Genomic DNA, 19517 nt, shown 5'->3' with positions numbered 1-19517 from the left:
CTTCATAAACCATTGCCTCGATGCTTGCTTCGGACCATATATTGATTTACTTAGCTTGCAAACTAAAGTCTTCTTTCCCCTCTTCCACAAAGCCTGGAGGCTGTTGCATGTATATATCCTCTTCCAGATCACCATTGAAGAAGTTTGGATGGTTAGATCTTGAAAGGAAGGTGTACTCCAGGAAAGGCGGCTCACATTTTTGTTTTCCCGCAAACGCAAATTTTTCAAGTGTGTTTAAAGAAAACAAGTGTCCTTTGACAGATTTATCTGAAGGACAGACTGATCACTTTGTTAAACCAGTTATATGAGAAGAATTCTCGTTTACTGAGGCGAACTATTCAAAAGCCTTGGACATTGTAAAGGAATTTGGTGCCACTAAGCTGGCAGTTGAAGTCAAGAGAGCTGCCAAATCTCCTTCGAAAGTAATCAATGAAGTTGCGGGCTTGCTGGTAAAGGAGAAAGAACTGCCTGCATAACTCTTAGAGCGTCCTGGAGATATAGTTGTCCTTCCGGCACAATCGTTCAAGAATCCAATATGAGACTCACTAGGGATGGAGCTTTGGCATGTTATTTCCAAATCACTTAACGCTCATCCCCTTGCACGCCAAGTAACTAATGTACACTCTTGAAGGTTGTTTAGTAGTTATTTGATTTACTCATGTTCATGAGTGGTTATTTGATCTATGCATACGACTATCATTTGCATATATTCAAGACTTGAATCTGTTGCAACAGGGTCGAGTTGCATCAACGGCTACAAGGGACAGTACTTGGAGATTCTTGTAGGAGATAATGGAGGGGTTGAGCATCGCGAAAATGGAAAACTCTTTCTTTCGATACTACTAAATGCATGTTCTCCTGGGGAAACCATTCTGAGAAGCTCCGCATGGCCTCCCTGAATTGCAGACATGAGATTGTTGTAGATTTGTTTGCTGATATTGGAAATTTTGTTCTGCCATTTCTTGTCAGGTATATCTCACTCGTGAATAGAATATACAGAGTTTGTTTCTTGATCCCCAATTTCAGATTTCTTCCAGATTTGTCAAATCTTAAAGTGTATAGGACATAGAAATAGACAGTCAATTGCTGCTGATGTTGTTTTTCGCCCTTCAAGTTGCCTTCATGGATGCTGTTTCTACGTGATAATGTTGGTTGACCAGGGCCAACGTAAAACTAGTTCATGATTGTGAATGGAATCCCCATGCTGCTGAGGCACTCCGGCAAAATGTTCAAGCCAATTCAGTTGGTGATCGATGCATTGTTCTTGAAGGAGATAACCGGATATAAATATCATTCAACTTGTGCCTTCACTTTATGTATTATACTATGCAAGTTAGGCACTTTGTCAAAGACAAGGTTCTGATGTGGTTTCCATAACATGTTTTCTCACACGGAGTGGCTGATCGGGTCGGACAAGGATTGTTTGCCCTCCCACTTCTCGTACCTCCCTGTTTGTGTGGTCACGGTTAAGACACGTCAACATTTTATATTACTATTCATTTTTGTCTTATTATCTCTATAAAAAAAGAATATAAAATGTTAACGTGACTTAACCGTGACCATTGCCTAAAATATCGATATTATCCCGATATTTCCATCGAAATTTCCGTGTTTTTGGACTATCGATATTTTCAATATTTTAGACCTTGATAGGAACTCTATGTGGTACTAAGTCACTCATGTATCTTACCATGCATTGTATAAAGTGTAAAATATTGTACTAATTCATTATATATAAATGATTATGGTGTGTTTAAACTTCTTTCATTAATTACTACATATTTTCTACACTCACAATGTTTGTCAGTTCGCTATATAATCAACTTAAATTAATTAAATCCATCATGTAATGCATTTCCTTCCAATTTTTTGTGATAAACTAATAGATAATTGACTAAATAAATATCCTGCAAAGTTTCAATAAAAATTTCTAAGTTTTTCTTACAATTTCCGTGGTTTTTATTCAATTTTTATCGATATCGATAATATCCCGATATTTCCATCGAAATTTCCGTGTTTTTGGACTACCGATATTTCCGATATTATCGATATTTTAGACCTTGACCGTGACCACATAAAATAAAAGGACACGGGAGGGCACCGAAAGTGGAAGGGCTGTCTCGGTCTCATTCCAACAAGTGAGGGTAGATGGGTCATTGCTGATAGGGCATTCACTTCAAGATCCACATTTTTGGCCTGCTAGATAATATCCGAGGAAAGAATTGGAAATAGGGAATTTTAACGAAAAGCACCCGGTACTGTTTACTTTAACCAAAAATCACATTTTTACACTAAAAAGTCAATCCTGGTACTATTTACTTTACCCTTTATTTTGTCCTTATCATTAAAATTCAAAGTTTTCAAGCTCTTTTCATTAATTTTCCTTTGGAAATAATGATCGATTTGTAAACTTAAGGGCAAATACGAAATTAATGAAAAGATTTGTCAACTTCAAATTAAAATTGAGGGCAAGTACAGAGAGGGAAAGAAAAAAAAGGAGTGTGTGTGGGGGAGAGATACATAGCTGAGTGACAGCTGAGGGGAAGATTGAAACTACACGGGGAAGAGGAGTGGTCACGTGGGTGGGTCCCACGGACCAAAGCCAAATTATTTAAAACGTAGGTCCCACTGATCAGAACTAAATGATTTAAAATATTAAAAGTTCGTTTAGATATATTTTTAAAATAATTGAAATCGTTTTTTGAAAAAATCTTTTTGGATTTCAAAAACTGTAAATACGGAAAATTCCATTTCAATGTCTACAAAAACATTTGAAGTATTTTCTGCAAGAAGCACCAGCTATGTGTTTCATCCAAAAAGCATTTTAAGTGCTTTTTCAGGTTTACTTGCAATTTTTTTAAATATTAATTTTAAAAATATTTTCATTAAAAATATTTTTAATCATTTTAAAAATATATCCAAATAAACCCTAATTAATTAGTATTGCTCTGGCAATAGTAGGATGCGACAGGTGAGGGAAAAGTGAAACTACGAACCAGAACTTTAATGATTTATTTTATTTTATTCTTTTATAACAATATTATTTTACTTTGATAAGTAATGAGTGACTTTAATTTCACAATCAAATGCCTTGTTAAACGTGTTGTCACGAGATTAATTTGTGTTCCCAATTTACCCTCGCAATGACAAGAAAATGGAAGGTTAAATGTGTAATTGGCTGATGTTCTCCCTTCCACTAAACCTTTATAAAAAGGGGCTAGGGTTGGGGAGGTAGGCATCTGAAACTTGTTTTCCTCTCGTGTTCGCGAGCTCTGACAGCCGTCCCAGCTTTCTCTTCCCTTTCACTTCGTAGTAAAATTCACAGACCAACCCCCAAAAACCCAAACTTGAACTCTCTGATTTCTTCCCTCATACATTCATTATGTCTTATAATGTGTTCAGTTGATCAAATCCCTCAACTTCCATCCCCAACAAAATCATAATGGTTGAGGAATATCCTTCACCTTGGATCGATTGTTACTTTTTCATCCCTCAACTTCCATCTCCCACTTTTCCACTCCATCTGACATCATCGTTACTTTTTCACTATTAAATCTCACACTTCTTCTCTCACGTCCCATTCCCCAATTTTATTTTATTTTTTCCCTATGTCAACCGGCTCTCCCTCCCTCACGTCCCGCTCCCTCATTTTCCCTCTTCCATTCCCTCTTTCCACTCATCTTCCTCGCATCTCTACTATCTGCCTCCGGTAAGGGAAATGACCTCTCTCCAGAAAAAGAAAATAAAAAGAGAAAGAGGAAGAAAATGAAGATAGAAAGAGAAAGAAGGAAGAAAATGTAGAGAAATCTTGGATTTGGATACTTGATGTTGAAGCAGAGGATGATACTGCTGCTTGTGCTGGGCATTTTGCATCCAAAGTCCCAAACTCTAACCCTACCCCACCAAACCCTAACCCTACCCCAGCAATCAGGTATCAATTTTAACTTTCTTATGAATCCTAATTATTTCTGTGAAACTTTTATATTCTTAATTTCTTTTATGTTAGAGAGTTTAAAAATAGACATTGGCTTGCCATGAAGTCTTATATTAAAATGTGACTTAAGATTGTGTGCACATGCTCCAATCCAAGTAGAGAGAATATCTATAAATAAATATAAAAATTTTAGAATATAAAAGTTTAATATAATACAGATAAAAAATAAAAGGAAATAATTACAGTTCACTAAGAAAGTTAAAATTAATGTCTTATTGCTGGGATTATGAATGCAAAATGTTTAAAAGAAACTAAATATATTAATTTTGCTTGCAATCAAAGCCTACAAAAAAAAAAACATAAATCACATAAGAATTATATGCATACTAACAATGATTTCTGATCAATTTGTGTCAGGAGTTCCATTAAACATTTCTGTTAATTTTAACTTTCTTATGAATCCTAATCATTTCTGTGAAATTTTTATATTATGAAGATTTTATATTTTTTATGTGTATTTTCTCCCTGCAGTTCAATGTATCACCAGTTTTACTCCACTGGGCTACTTTTCTATTTCATCGAAGCACATGTGCACATAATCTTGAATCATATAGTCTTCAATGAAAAAATTCATGGCAAAGCAATGTTTATCTTTAAACTCTCTTAACATAAAAGATATTATGCAATGGAAGTCTGACTCTGTCCACTTTATAAGTGATAATTTTCTTAACATACAATTTTCTGTTTAGAATAGTGAGTATGAGTCTTTATTTTGTAGTGAGAGGGTGAAGTGTTCTCTCAAAGACTATTTAGGTCGTTTTCCCAACAAATTCGAATGGCAGAATCCAACTGCAATTATACCAAAGATTCGTCATGTTGTTAAGGGGGTTCGGGAGATCTTTTTGAAATACAATTCTAATAAAAAAGATTTTAAACATATCCACCTCGAAAATTTATATTGAACTGGTAGGAAAATCGTGGGTATTATGTTTAGGAAGGATCCGAATATCATTGATTTAGATGCTCTACAAACCACGTTAATTGAAATGTTCGATCCAAATCAATGGCACTCAGCCCTTCCTAAACATAACACCGACGATCTTTCTACCAGTCCAATATAAATTTTTTAGGTGGATATGTCTAAAATTTTCTTTATCAGAACTGTATTTCAAAAAGATCTTTAGAATTCACAACATGACGAATCTTTGGTATAATTGCAGTTGGATTCTGTCATTCAAATTTGTTTGGAAAACGACTTAAATATTCTTTAAGAGAACACTTCACCCTCTCACTAAAAAATAAACACTCATACTCACTATTCTGAACAGAAAATTGTATGCTAAGAAAATTATCACTTCTAAAGTGGACAGAGTCAAACTTCCATTGCAAAATATCTTTTATGTTAAGAGAGTTTAAAGATAGACATTGCCTTGCCATGAAGTATTTCATTGAAGACTGTATGATTCAAGGTTGTGTGCACATGTGCTTCGATGAAATAGAAAAGTAGCTCAGTGGAGGTAAAACTGGTGATACATCGAACTGCAGGGGAGAAAATACACATAAAAAAATATAAAATCTTCATAATATAAAAGTTTCACAGAAATGATTAGGATTCATAGGAAAGTTAAAATTAACATAAATGTTCAATGGAACTCTTGATACAAATTGATCAGAAATCATTGTGAGTATGCATATAATTCTTATGTTTTTTTTTGTAGGCTTTGACTGCAAGCAAAATTAATATATTTAGTTTCTTTTAGACATTTTGCATTCATAATCCCAATTCCAGCAATAAGGTATTAATTTTAACTTTCTTAGAGAACTCTAATCATTTCCTTTTATTTTTTATCTGTATTATATTAAACTTTTATATTCTAAAAATTTTATATTTATTTATGGATATTCTCTCTACTTGGATTGGAGCATGTGCACACAATAAAGTCACATTTTAATATAAGACTTCATGTCAAGCCAATGTTTATTTTTAAACTCTCTAACATAAAAGAAATTGAAGTTCGACTCTTTTAAGTTTATATCTAATAATTTTCTTAGTATATAATTTTCTATTCAAAATAGTCAGTAAGGCGTTTTATTTTTTACTGAGAATGTGGAATGTTCGCTCAAAGATTATTTAGGTTGATTTTTGAACAAATTCGAATTGCAGAATTCAACTGCTATTTTACTAGAAATACCCTATATTGTGAAGGTAATTTTTGAGTGTTTTATGAAATACAGATCTGGTAGAGAAACTTTTAGAAGTATCCACTATGAAAATTTATATTGGATTGTTAGGAAGGTTGTTACTGTTATGTTTAGGAAGGATACGATTGTTGATGGTGCCACAAATGACTTAGATGCTCTACAAACAACGTTAACTGAAATGTTTGATTAAAATCTCTCAATTTATCTTAAGGTATTATTGAAACAACTTGAATTGTAATCATTGTGAGTATACATATAATTTTTATGTGATTTATGTATTTTTGTTTGTTTTTATAAGCTTTGACTGCAAACGAAAATAATTTATTAAGTTTTTTTTCTATTTTTTAGACCGTTATAATATCTGCTGGATAATCATCATTCTCAAATGAGATCTGGATAATCATCATTCTCAAATGAGATCTGAATCAAAGATAAGCTACATAACTTATGTTGTTCGTAAAATACTGGAAGGCTCGGTAAGGTTGACAAATAAAACCAACTTAAAGAATCATTGGAATACTCATCGAATTTGTCATAGTGTTTCAGTTGTGTTATGGAACCAATTTTTCTCCCACTCCCATACGTACCACCCAATTAATGGCACAGCTAGAACACTCTGACAAATTGGATGAGTTTTCCAATAGTCATCCAGCACCATCGCCTCCTCTACCTCTATTTAGGTATTGGTATTGGGTACACTACCTCCACCTCCATATCCACGAAACGCTGTCCTATGTGGTTCCCCTACTGGTTATCACAAGGCACTACAAGAAATTCAAGGTATTAATTTTTGAGTTTCATTCTGCACCATACCTTTACTCTGTGGTTTTATTTAATATTTTTTCACTCGTAATTTCTTATATTTTGTTCTAAATAAACAAAAAAAACTTTTAATTCGTTTTCTTTATTGGGACAGATGAGCGCCTTTCATCGGTTCTCTTCTTCACCGGAAAATATTGCCGGACTAGTAAGTCCCAAGTCTCGTGAACCATGAATTTACTTTCGTTTTTTAACTAATTTATGAATGTACATTCATCATCCTGAATCATCATTTTGTTCCTTTTTTCTTTCTTTCAAGTAATGAATTTACTTCTTGGGCAGTGCAGGCTCTAAAGGGATACATCCATTATTTCTGGATTTATGCAACAAGTGTAAACATATGACAGTGTATGTTTTTCCCCTGCCAGCAAAATGCCTAGGAGGACCAGCACAAACAGCATCTCGCATCCTCTGCTGCAACATCAAGAATCCAAGATGAATTGTTGGTTATTGACTGGTGATTTGGGCGTTTTTCACTTGTTTAAAATCCTTCAGGAGTTTGGATGTTCAGCTTGCATGGCAGCTAGTGATGCTTCATCAAGTAATCAAAGAAGTTGTGGTTAGTAGATTATAGAAGATTTTGTTACCTATCACATTTTCAATTAAAACCGAGAGACGAGGGATGCACAAGGATTTGCTGGTTAGTAGATTCATTGACCATGTATGATATTGAATGTATCCGAGTTTTGTTTTGAATTTTTCCTTTTGTTTCTGATGATTGAACCAGATAAAATTTTGTCAATGAAAAATTGAATTGCATTTGTATTTCATTGTATTTGAACTTCATCCGATGCAGAATTTTGAACATTCACCGTCCGGCCAAAAAGACACTCCCACCACCTGTTTTTGGTCTTCTCACCCCATGAATAGTGTCTTCAACCGGACGGCCGCGTGGTCCATTCTATCTACTTCTCGTCTCTAAATTTTATTTGATGGTAAAATTTATAGAACTGAACATGATCGCATGGTTGTCTGGCTCAAGACATAAAACAGTACAGCTGTTCAATAGCGTCTTAAGCCGGGTGGCCATCACAATGTCATGCGGTTCCCTCTTCTAGTTTCTGAGTACAGATTGGACATAAAATTGGAAATCCAGCTGATTTGTGTATTAAGGAAGCTCACGTATAAATGTCAAATTGTCAACGCAGGGCAACATTTTGTAGGACTCGAAACAGTCAATAAAAATATGTTTTGGAATGAGGAACTTCTGCAATGGGATTTAATTAAAAAAAAAAAAAGATGTTGTATTGTGCGACTGATTTTAACACTTTTTAGATGAATAACGTCAAAGATAGAATGTCTAATTATAAGCGTTATACTCCCGCATACATGAAACGAGTTTATTTCCAAGGTATCAAGAAAACGGATTGATAAAAAGTGTTTAATATAAATAGTTGAAAAAAATGTAAATGCGCAATCAATTATATTATTACATTTGATCAACCAGACCGTATTCATGTCACATTAAAAACTCTCTCTCAACGTGACTTGATTTGCGGATTTCGTACACGATTCATTTCTATATAATATGAAACAGGGAAATGCTAGTACTCTTTCACTTTATGACTTTCTACAGTCTCATATTTTTATCATAATACTTTATAATTTTAGTATATAAATTATGTCAGAAACATGAAACGATGAAGAATCCAAAATTCCTATTATAAAGAGTTTTCCTAGTATTTTTCTATAAAGTATGCACATGTGGTGGATAATATTTTTCTTGTCAGCGGGGGAATCTGATAATCAATGCTCCATGTGGATCTCGAGATACTTGGTCATAAAGTCATGGAACTAGGATTCTTTATCTTATTAATTAATAAACATGTGATTAATTCTCTTTAATCATCTTTAACAGCTCGAGATCCATACTTAATTAGTTTAAGAAGATAATTAATCTGTGAGACACTGTCAGTGTCATTACTCTTGGGGATCCACCTACACAACTTTAGGGTACGTATACATGAGTGCTGTTCATTGCGGGTGAGAGTGTCGGTAGCCTTGTCACTGTTAGGGACCATATTAGCTTTGCTTGAGTTAGGCGTCACGCAATTTTCATATTATTAACTGTGTTATGATGGCTTTAAAAATTATTGTCTAGATGCGTTTTGATTAACTTTTATGTCTTTAAAAATTAAGAAAATGTGACTAGACGTTTACTTAGACATAAAATAGATAAATTTTATTTTGTATTTTTTTTAATAAACTGTCGGACTTGTTAAATATTTAGATGATCGCTCATTTTATTTTGCAATTTATATATTCCAATACAATTATGTACTTTTTAAAACGTTTAGGCTTTATGCACCTACTTACTGCCTAACGCCTTTTAGAACATTACATTTATCATTAGCGTACATTATAGTGGTTCTTTTCAGGTTCAACTCACCAAAAAACTAACGAGTTTGATAATGCTAGACCAAATTGTCGTTTCTTCTGTTCAATTTTTCTCTTTCGTTTGGGTTGTGTTGAAATTGGAAGGTCACTTTCTTGTACAAGTTTTACTTCCAAGGATTACATTATCATTCTATAATCTCAAAACAATCCAAAACTAAATTGTATTATTTGTTTGGCAATGAGTAATTTGATTTGAAAGGGCTTTTTTCTTTTGAGAACTTTAACGAAAAGCTCATCGTATTGTTCACTTTAATGAAAAATCATATTTTTACACTAAAAATTCAATTATTGTACTATTCATTTTACCCTTTATTTTGTCTTTATCGTTAAAATTCAAAATTTTCAAACTATGTTCATTAGTTTTTCTTTTTCTTTTTCCAAAAGATAATGTTATACTATTTTATTTTCCTTTTCTTTTCTTCCCATGAGCCGGCATGCAATTATTATAGTTTTTGCCATTGCTTTTCCGCATTACATTCGGCTTCAGTGGCACTCAGGAACGCTTTATTCTGAATAATTTTATATTACGGCAATTTTAATTTTTATGTTTGTTAGAGCTACATTAAACTGTAGATTATGTAATATGCATCGTTTAGAGCACATGATCGGATTAAAATGAATTACTCTCTAATTATTAAAAAGAAAAGTGAATGGTTGTTTATTTGAAGGAGATCAGATGAGGATTCGCGATGAATGATCCCTTTTAATTTTACTTTTCTTAGAGAGGATTAGAATGAACAATTTTTTTTACAAGTAAGGTGATCATAATTTTATAACTTCTCCTTTGTCAACTAAGCTTTAGTTTTATAATTAATAGCTATGTCGTTAACTTATAGTATGTAGAATGATAGCTTTTGCGATATGATTTTTAAATTATAATAAAGATAAAAACAGGTTTGATTATGATGTTCAACGAAAATGTATTAATTATAAATGAGAGAACAAGTAAGTTCCCTTCAAGAGGACCACAAACATTATCCATAACTTGAAAAACCTCTCTAAGGTTACTTAATTATACGATCTAGTGATATTTCTCTTCACTTGTAAATAAGAGATATTAGATTCGATTCTCGTAAAAAAAAATGAAGATGAATCACATTATTATAGCAAACATATTATGAAACTTGTTTACTCCCCACTCTCGTAGTTTAAATACTATTGTTTGTTAAAAAAGCACTAAAATATTGCATCCAGTTCAGTCGGTGCATCGTAAAATTTCTGATTACAAAGTGACAAATTTGAGCACAAAATGAGAGCATTAAAGTTCGAGTCTGGTAGTTAATTAGAGCAGTGAATACAATGCTGAAGGTGGTCAAAAGCATCACATGTAAATTCCCCAAAATAGCTACAGTGTCGCATATTTTAATACCATTTGTCCATCTCTCCTTTTATTTAAAGAGCCTCTCAGCTCAGTGAACTTTACTGATATCACCACCAACAAAAGCAGAAGCACAAAACCATGGCTTCTTCTTCTTCTTCCAGAATTCTCTTCTTCTTCTTTGCTTTGCTTTCTCTCTCAGCAGTTTCTTGCTTTGCTGAGAGCAATGAGCAGGATCCAGGTCTTGTCACCGACTTCTACAGGGACACGTGTCCTCAGGCTGAAGAGGTGATCAGAGAACAAGTCAAGCTTCTCTACAAGCGCCACAAGAACACCGCCTTCTCTTGGCTCAGAAACATCTTTCACGACTGTGCTGTCCAGGTATATATTCATTCATACGAGTCACTTTTTTTGTAGGCAATGTTTAGATTAAAAGTGCTTATGCTAGAAGTGCTTTTATTGTAAACATGTCCTAATTTTTCTCAGAAAATCCAAGTACTTCTTGGAAAAAGCACTTGAAAGAACTTTTAGCCCTTTCTTGAGATACCGCCACAATAACTCCCGTAATTTGCTAGGTGTTTCTACTAGTGAAATTATTAACCAACTGTTATCTTTATGCAGTCATGTGATGCATCTCTGCTGCTGGACTCAACAAGGAGATCGTTGTCTGAGAAGGAGATGGACAGGAGCTTCGGTATGAGAAACTTTAGGTACATTGAAGAGATTAAAGAAGCTTTGGAGAGGGAGTGCCCTGGTGTTGTTTCCTGCTCAGATATTCTTGTCTTGTCTGCAAGAGAGGGTGTTGTTAGGGTATATTTTCTCTTTACCTAATTTATCTTCCCTTGACTTTCTGCTTTTATCCACTTTTGGTTCACAACTATGTTCTGTAAAGCAGAGATCTGAATTTGGTTAATTTTTTTTCTCAAATCTAATTTAGTAATTTTCCTTTTTAATATAAAGGTCAAAATCACGAAGAATTAGTACTCAGATCTATTTATTTTCTTTACTTTTTTATGTCGTTTTGCTAAACTGTTGAAGTAAATATTTAACTAAACCATATTTTTGACTTATTTACTGTGTTCTCAGCTAGGAGGCCCATTCATTCCTCTTAAAACTGGAAGAAGAGATGGAAGGAGAAGCAGAGCTGAGATCCTTGAGCAATACCTTCCTGACCACAATGAGAGCATGTCCGTTGTCCTTGAGAAGTTTGCTGACATGGGCATTGACACCCCCGGTGTGGTCGCCCTTCTAGGTATATATGCTCTAGAAAAGCTTTTACTAGAAGCGCTTTCAAATGTTAAAATAAAAATCTAAGTGCTTTTTGAGAAAAATCCTTCTTAAGGAAACACTTTTTAAGTGTTGTTTCAACCCGAAAGCATTTTTAGGCCTCGTTTGAGATGCTTCTTTAGAAATCGCTTGTGCTACAAGTGCTTCTATGATGCAAACGAATTTTTTTAGAGAAACATAGTTTATAGTTGTTTTTTGTTCTCTAGTATTTTTTTTATATAAAACATTATCAGAAACGTAAAATTTGGTCTTATTTATTGTAACCGTTCTCTAGTAATTTTTTTATATAAAACATTATCAGAAACGAAAATTATGGTCTTATTTATTGTAACCAATTACAGGAGCTCACAGCGTTGGAAGAACACACTGTGTGAAGCTGGTGCACCGGTTGTACCCAGAGGTTGACCCTCAGCTCAACCCTGATCATGTCCCTCACATGCTCAAGAAGTGCCCTGATGCTATCCCCGACCCCAAAGCCGTTCAGTACGTGAGAAATGACCGTGGTACCCCCATGATCTTCGATAATAACTACTACAGAAACATCTTGGACAACAAGGGTTTGATGATGGTGGACCACCAGCTAGCCACGGACAAGAGGACAAAACCCTACGTCAAGAAAATGGCCAAGAGCCAAGACTACTTCTTCAAGGAGTTTTCGAGAGCCTTCACCATTCTCTCCGAGAACAACCCTCTCACTGGAAACAAGGGCGAGATCCGACAGCAGTGCAATGTTGCCAACAAGATCCGCGACTAGAAAAAAGCAGCTTTTCCAAGAAGCACTTATCTTCTTAAGTTATGCAACTAATGGAGAAATTGTGTGCGACAAGTTGCTGGATAATAAGATGCTTTATTTTTTTCACCTAGATGTATGTTTTGTTTTTATGGAAGTTGGTCAGTGCTAGGGTTAAAGGGTATGTGGTTTGTTGTACATGTTTGCCCTTGTTCGTGATGCACTGCTTGTGATGCAGGGTTTCGTTGTATCTTTTGGCTTCTTCTCTTGGGGTGAGATGGACATGGTGGATGGATGTCGGGATGTGTGTATGTATTTATGGATGGTTTGAACTTTTAAAATGTATTATGATGTATGAATTTCAATAATTATTGATGATTCATGTTTGCAAATTAAGCATCGTTCGCACATCATGATGATGTTGTGAAACTAATTATATAATCAAAACCCATCCCGCGGCCTCGTTTATGGTTATGCTCGACTAATTTGACGTGGTGGATTGTATAAATCACATATAATTCTTTATTTATCATATTCAAACCCTCTCTTTTTAATATTGTTTAAAGTAATAGTATTGTTGTTACTCAGTAGTCAGTACTACAGTATGGTGATATTTCTCTTCGTTTATAAGTGAGAGGTCTTAGATTTGAATCTAGTAAATGGAAAATTCGATACCAAATTAGGTTACTCGTTGTATGACTTAACCAAACTTTCTCTCCTCCTAGTGTAATAATATCATTTAAATTATTGATAAGATTCTGAATCTCAAATAAAGGAGATAAGCGATAAGTGGACTAATTAAATTTCGGTTGGTGGGTCGGTAGTATAAAGAAAGGGACTTCAGAATCAATAATTAGAGGATGGTTCTACAAGCTTTGCATTATTGATTTTAAATAATTAGAAAATGCCAAGACAAGCAATGATATAAAAGGAAAGAAAGCATATGAAAAGCTCAAATGGCAACAGATGGCATTGGATCTAATCCTAATGTCTTTAGATGTGAATCCTAGAGACAGATTGTTACACATTGATAATTAGTAGAAAGAGATTTTTCAGTATGTTTGAAATACAGACACATACGTGATATGTCATTATATAAGTAAAGTGACACCTAAAGAAAAAACTTTTCACCACTTATATAATAACGGATCATGATCCTCTCCTGAGCAAAGGGTGAGAATCCTCCTGACCAAGCCCATAAGGCCGTTGAAATTTTATTCAACGGCTACAAACAGGGGGCCCCTCTAAAAGTTTTAATAATTGTAACCGTTGGATAAATTTTCAACGGCCCGATGGGCTTGGTCAAGAGGATCCTCACCCTTTGCTCAGGAGAGGACCCTGATCCTATAATAACATATGTGGTGTCGTCTCATATTTCAAGCACATTGAAAAATCTCTTGTTCTTAGATGTGAAACAACTTGGGTATATGGATCGATGTTGAGTCCATGGACCGCGTCATTTATAATCAAGCACTTTTTACAAAAGTATGAGACTCTCATGTATTTTGATCTCACTCGACTCTACGTAAGTCTCACAAGTTGTATAAGAATTATCGTAATTAAGCAATTTACCGAAATTTCTCTCTTTCACATATAATACATTATTATCTTGTGCACTATTGCTCATCCGCAATTGATATTCCTTGTCGCATATTTAGCCAATAGATACAAGGTCCATGATAATTGTATACCTAGCTAATGAAGACATTAAACTAAAGAAAAGATTGTGAAAAGGGGCACCCGTCGTGCCCTAATAAGGCCATTTTGACTTGAGTTTGAGTTTTTGTGCCAATTCGTGAATGCTCACGTCCAATAAGCCTACTCCGGATGCATGAGGAAGAATTTTGAAGAGGGAATCAAATTTGGGTATACGAGGAGGGTCACACTGTTATGGCTAACTTATTTAACCTACTTCTATATTAATGAAGATGTTGAAATGAGAAAAATGTGTCCCATTTATTCCACATCATCAGCTTTAACAAATTTGCTAGCGGACGAACGGGGAATGAAAATATGAGACATAATTCGAGTTTCGTAGAACTAAAGCAAGGGAGCTGTTGAGATGGTACGAATGGGTATGCCATCCGTGGGAACCCTATTTGAGATGGTTTCAAAGACCTTCAGGAGCGTAGCCTTTGAATCAATAATTTATCGCACACTTGGTTGCAAAGGTCTATAATGAGAGAGAGGGTGTGGGCTTCAATGAAGTATTTAACCTTAAAAGAGTTAAGTGAGACTCAATTAAATTTAAGAGATATAAATGAAGTTAAGCACCATAAAGAGAATAAGCAACACATTTCGAGCTTCAAGGGATTCACTAAGACTCAAATTGAGTTTCATGGGGCGTAGATGTATATAAGCCGAAAAAATATGTTGGTGGAAAAAATTGTCAAATGGATATGTTCACTCATCAGGCCCAATGGGCCTGATCCGAATCCTAGTCTCAGCAGCCCAAGATACCCTAAGCCCTTATATAAACCGAACCCTTTGGAATTGGGAACGACAAATGCCCCGATCAAATCGCAGTTAGGGTTTCTTCTTCGCGAGAGAGAAAATCCAGGACTTCTGCAATGGATTCGGGTCTCGGAAAATGGGCGGACGCTTGCCTGCACTGCGGCAAATGTGGACACGTCAGCCAGAATTGCAGGCTCAAGAAGCACACCGTTGGGGCCGCCAACACCATCGAAGTGATCAACGAAGCTCTGTTTTTGACCGTCGATAGCCCGCTGGAGTCGTGGATCACCACCCCCGGCGCGCCGCCTTCCAATGCTCGCCGCTCCAGGGGATCATGGAGAAGTACACCGCCGGAAACTACGGCAAGGCGTACCTGGCAAACAATGCGGCCTTGGACATTGTTGGAAGAGGTGACGTGCGTGTCAAGTTACCGAGTGGGGCTCGGTGGGTGCTGCACAATGTGATGCACGTGCCGGGTTTGAAGCGGAATTTGATTTCTGTGAGTCAGCTGACGAAGGAGGGCTACCAGGTTGCGATAGGGCCCGAGGGCTTCGTGGTTATGAAAGAACCTCTGGTGTTGTCTTATGGTTTTGAGGAGGTTCCTGATTTTGTGTGCTTTGTTTCCAAGGAGAAGATTGATCCTTCGCAGACGTACTTGGTTTGAGGCCGGAAATCGAGTTCCGTTGGGGCGGAGTTGCTGAATTGGGACTAGTTAGCTTGAAATGGTAGTATTTAGTTGGTATTAGTACAACCCTAATCAAGCTTAGCTCTGCTAGCAAAATGTTATGAATTTCGAATGTTATGTGCTGACTTTTAATGCCAATGAAGATCCCTACTTTGTCAAATTAGCTTAATTGACATGTAATTGTGTGATTAATTCATGCATATTTGGATATTTTCCAGTGATGTGTGATTTTCCAAGTAAAAGAGAACGAAATCTGGCTTTGATCAGCATTGCCCCGAAAAAGGATGGTGAAAATCTTGACGTTGCTTGGGGAATCGGATATCTTTGGTTCATTGATCGCTTAGATCTTGCTGCTTCATAAGCATGCCCTGCTAAAGATCTTGGTGCTTGGTTGTTCTGTTCTGGATGTTCTGAGTTAAAATGACGACGAGATCTGTCACAAAAACCAAAAATGAGGCTTATTTTCTTGTATTGAGGACAAGATAGAGGAATTGAACAAAACCTCTACCTTACCGCGATGCAAAAGGCGTTGCAGATGCAATGACTAAAGTGAAGTGTGCTATGTACTATCTCCACTGTGAACTTAGCAGAAGCTAAATTGAACGTCACGAATTTTGAAAATTACATAGCGGATGATGCGAAGCAGAGGACCAAAAATGCATCACTTTGCATCTGTCTTTTATTAAGAATAAGGTAGCTCAAGCTATGGTAATTTACAAGGAAGACAGATATGCTAATTCTTCTTTGGTTCAGTACTGCTTGAACTGCAATCGTAGCCACTATCAGCTTCCGCCGAGGCCACGCCATTTTTTCCTGCTGCTTCCACCATTTTAGGGATCAATGGACTGCAAGCCGGGTGGTTGTAATAGGGCTGTGGATGGACGAAGTAGTTTCCGGTAGAAGGGAAAGATTGGTACCCATATGTAGATTGATAAGGTCCCGGAGAAAATGTGTTTGGGGGAGGCCAATATACCATAGGCATAAAGGTGTTTGCTGGTTGTGGTGGAAAAATGTGATACGGGGTTTGACCAGAGTAGGAGATACTCGTACCAGCATTCGCGATTGCACTGTTTGGGATTGGTTGAGCATCTAATGGCGTCTGAGACAGGAATGTTGCCATTGCTTGAGCGTGAAGAATAGAGGTCTGATGACCTCCAAATTGTGTAGGAGGTGCAGAACTCAAAAGTGCAGTCTGTGGGAATGACGATCTCTGTATGTTAGGCTTGCTATTTGGGTGAGTTTGTTTTTTCGCCTTTGTTTTTGTTGAACCAGACTTGCCACAGAACTGCTGAGAACTGGGACTAGCCTGCTGAAAGAAAACAACATCAGTCTTCAGAAACTCGAATATATTTGTCAACGTTAAGTCGAAACTAGGAAGTGCTCAGATATATGAACCGGGAAGTTGATCTTACAGTATCACTAGTCATAGGATGTGGAAGAAATAATTCCTCCTCTTCAGCATCCTCATCCGTCCTACAAGGAAAATCACGTCGTGCTTTAGAATTCACAAATTTTCGAAGATACAAAAACTATCCGAATAGCTTTTCCATAAATATTCATTTCCTAGTAGTATCTTAGGATGAAATACCTATAATACTTCTGAAGCAAGTCTAAGTTCCGGTATTTAGTTTCTCGTTGAACCAGATCATCAGGAAAACCAGCCATGAAAAGAAGAGTGATGCCCAAGGTCTTGAAGAAGAAGCTCCCACTGCGAACATGAACGAGCATTGCCATTCGACACATTAGTGGCCCGAAAGACTTCAGCTTGTTTCTTCCCATACGCTGCCTGACATATCTGAAACATATTTATGCAGATAAAATTTTTAAGTTAAGCTGCAAAACAGAAATCCCTGCTGACTTAAAAGTTAATGACTCCAATAATGCTTACTCATTTTGGGGAAGATTTCGTGTTCTTCCGCCATACTTTATGCAGAGAAATAGCCATGATGGGCAGCTAGAATCCGATGGTCGCATAGCCTTCTCTTCTTCGAGTATTTTAACAGGACATAATGTCGGGTTCTGTTGGTTCGGGTAAAATACTTTCCTCCGAACACCGGGATTCTCATACAGAACATGCTCCTAGTATTAAATTAAGATAATAAAACATGTCACAGAAATCATTTATGTTAAATGTCGCAATGAAAGGGAATTGAAAGACTATTTGTGCAAGGACAAGAACTAGAGCAAGCATAACGCTAAATTTCCTTACCCCAGGATCTTTCGAAGACACGAATGGTTCTCCCTTCCTTAAAATGCTGAAATGATTGAAGTCTAATTCGTATATATCTTCACAGCCGTGCCTTATTCCGAGTGATGCGAAAACTATGATCTTCCTCATTGTGTGGGATTGAGCATTTTTCTGCAGCAGGGCTTCTGAATCAATTATTCTCTTCACTTCTTTCGGGCAGAATGCCACCTTCGGAGGTTTTTTCTGTTGCGATGTGCTTGTTGATCCTGCATGGAAAAACTCTGAGAAATTAAGGGTATCAGATGGCACCTTGCCACTTCCAAAATCACTAGGTTCCTTATTGTTTCCGGTGTGAAGTTGCATCTCATCACAAACTGGTCCTGTATCGGGTGGTTCATTCGTTTCTTGGTTCGCATTTGGAATCACTGGCTCGTTCCCACCTGCAAAAACTATTTCACATTGCGCATCCAATCCCTTATCAACAACTTCACATTTCGGTTCACTAACAATTCTTGAAACATCATCAGCAACTTCCCCTTCTTTACAGGCATTATTAACATAATCCTCTTCCCGGTAATCATCATCTTCGTCATCGCTATCATCAGTGACACCGCAGTCTGCTGAATCTCCGCCATCTTTAACTTTTCCTAAATGCAAAAACTGAGTTTCCTCCATGCTCATCCAGTTGACTAGACGGTCTTCCAGAATTCGATCTTTAAGGGCCAAGCATTGCTTGTGGTGCTTCTTCTGCAAAGCCATTACGGTTGGGATAACATTTCCATCTTCGATTCCATTGTTGTCGAGTTCTGTCTTCCGTCGCTTGAACTTCTTTAAGTTTCTTGTCATTGCATTGGAAGAACGGTCCTGCATCCAAATAATGGGTGTGGCATTAACATTTGCTCTACTCATTAGAAGTGTTTTTAGTTGTCAGAAAGCGCTCTTAGCCATTTCAGAAGTGTTCTCAAACACTGCTAAAGTGCACTAACAATTATTTAAAAACAAAGAAACAACCAAAAAATAAAAATGGTGGTCTTACTTGTCCGTCTGCTCGATGTGGAGGCTCCTTCTTCTCTCGTTCTTGTAATTGAGCTTCAAGAATTAGTATCCTCCCCATGAGTTCTGCATTCTTCTGCCGTTCCCTCTCGAGTTCGGCCGAAATCTCTGCAACGATATTGACGCTCTCACCTTTCATTCCTTCCTCTATAGCGCACAGTGCAGAAGAATTTACCAGAGGAGCACAAGAGTGAAGCTCCACCATTGATTAGACAAACACCAATTAAGAACTAAATCCTTAGAGAAAATGAATTCTGAAGAAAGATAACATATTTAAGCAAGATTTGAATACCCTATGAAGCAAAAAACTGCAAAAAGTGGAGGGTTTTTCTTTCGTTGCTTGGCTTTTGTTTCAGTTTGTAAATTGGAAAAGTAGAGCGGCGAGGGGGCAGACATGCAATTGCACGTGCACATCTCTCCCTCCTCTCTCATTAGACTTCAGTGTTACTC

General features: G+C 36.4%; 2 protein-coding genes, 1 long non-coding RNA gene and 1 other non-coding gene across 6 annotated transcripts; 3 read left to right on the top strand and 1 right to left on the bottom strand.

The window, feature by feature from the left end:
• The first annotated feature begins 3224 nt into the window (after positions 1 to 3224).
• LOC103434498 (uncharacterized) lies at positions 3225 to 7720 on the top strand. Of its 2 annotated transcripts, none has more exons than XR_011580899.1 (4): positions 3225 to 3931; positions 6485 to 6916; positions 7053 to 7103; positions 7243 to 7720. It is a non-coding gene; the product is annotated as an uncharacterized lncRNA (long non-coding RNA). The 2 variants fall into 2 exon arrangements; XR_011580900.1 differs by having other exon boundaries at positions 3238 to 3931; positions 5653 to 6916.
• Positions 6647 to 6778, top strand: MIR7127A (microRNA MIR7127a). Its single transcript, NR_129525.1, is given in 1 exon segment — positions 6647 to 6778. It is a non-coding gene; the product is annotated as a microRNA MIR7127a (primary transcript).
• Positions 7721 to 10321: 2601 nt separating the features above from the next.
• On the top strand, positions 10322 to 13079 carry LOC103408778 (peroxidase 42-like). Its single transcript, XM_008347603.4, has 4 exons — positions 10322 to 11051; positions 11292 to 11480; positions 11757 to 11922; positions 12299 to 13079. The coding sequence occupies exons 1-4, from the start codon at positions 10812 to 10814 to the stop codon at positions 12709 to 12711; spliced, it is 1008 nt and encodes a 335-aa protein (XP_008345825.3). The 5' UTR covers positions 10322 to 10811; the 3' UTR covers positions 12712 to 13079.
• Positions 13080 to 16473: 3394 nt separating this feature from the next.
• Positions 16474 to 19517, bottom strand: LOC103408777 (uncharacterized). Of its 2 annotated transcripts, none has more exons than XM_017325099.3 (6): positions 19051 to 19517; positions 18036 to 18878; positions 17715 to 17905; positions 17415 to 17621; positions 17239 to 17299; positions 16474 to 17132 (listed from the first exon to the last, which is right to left on the bottom strand). In XM_017325099.3, exons 1-6 carry the CDS (start codon positions 19270 to 19272, stop codon positions 16560 to 16562), a joined length of 2097 nt encoding a protein of 698 aa, XP_017180588.3. In that variant the 5' UTR covers positions 19273 to 19517; the 3' UTR covers positions 16474 to 16559. The 2 variants fall into 2 exon arrangements, with proteins under 2 accessions (XP_017180588.3, XP_008345824.3); XM_008347602.4 differs by having other exon boundaries at positions 16474 to 17135; positions 19051 to 19411.

Source organism: Malus domestica, chromosome 05 (genome assembly GCF_042453785.1).
Source record: "Malus domestica chromosome 05, GDT2T_hap1".
In the NCBI taxonomy this organism is placed as follows: domain Eukaryota; kingdom Viridiplantae; phylum Streptophyta; class Magnoliopsida; order Rosales; family Rosaceae; genus Malus; species Malus domestica.
The sequence above is the reverse complement of the archived record's forward strand: the minus strand, read 5'-3'. Positions and strand labels throughout refer to the sequence as shown.

Coding starts and splice junctions, on each gene's coding strand:
- LOC103408777 (XM_008347602.4), bottom strand. CDS start 19,272: ATGGTGGAGCTTCACTCTTGTGCTCCTCTGGTAAATTCTTCTGCACTG. Junction 18,879..19,050: donor CACATCGAGCAGACGGACAA/GTAAGACCACCA, acceptor ATTTGGATGCAG/GACCGTTCTTCCAATGCAAT. Junction 17,622..17,714: donor CGAAATCTTCCCCAAAATGA/GTAAGCATTATT, acceptor AATATGTTTCAG/ATATGTCAGGCAGCGTATGG.
- LOC103408778 (XM_008347603.4), top strand. CDS start 10,812: ATGGCTTCTTCTTCTTCTTCCAGAATTCTCTTCTTCTTCTTTGCTTTG. Junction 11,481..11,756: donor CAAGAGAGGGTGTTGTTAGG/GTATATTTTCTC, acceptor CTGTGTTCTCAG/CTAGGAGGCCCATTCATTCC. Junction 11,923..12,298: donor CGGTGTGGTCGCCCTTCTAG/GTATATATGCTC, acceptor AACCAATTACAG/GAGCTCACAGCGTTGGAAGA.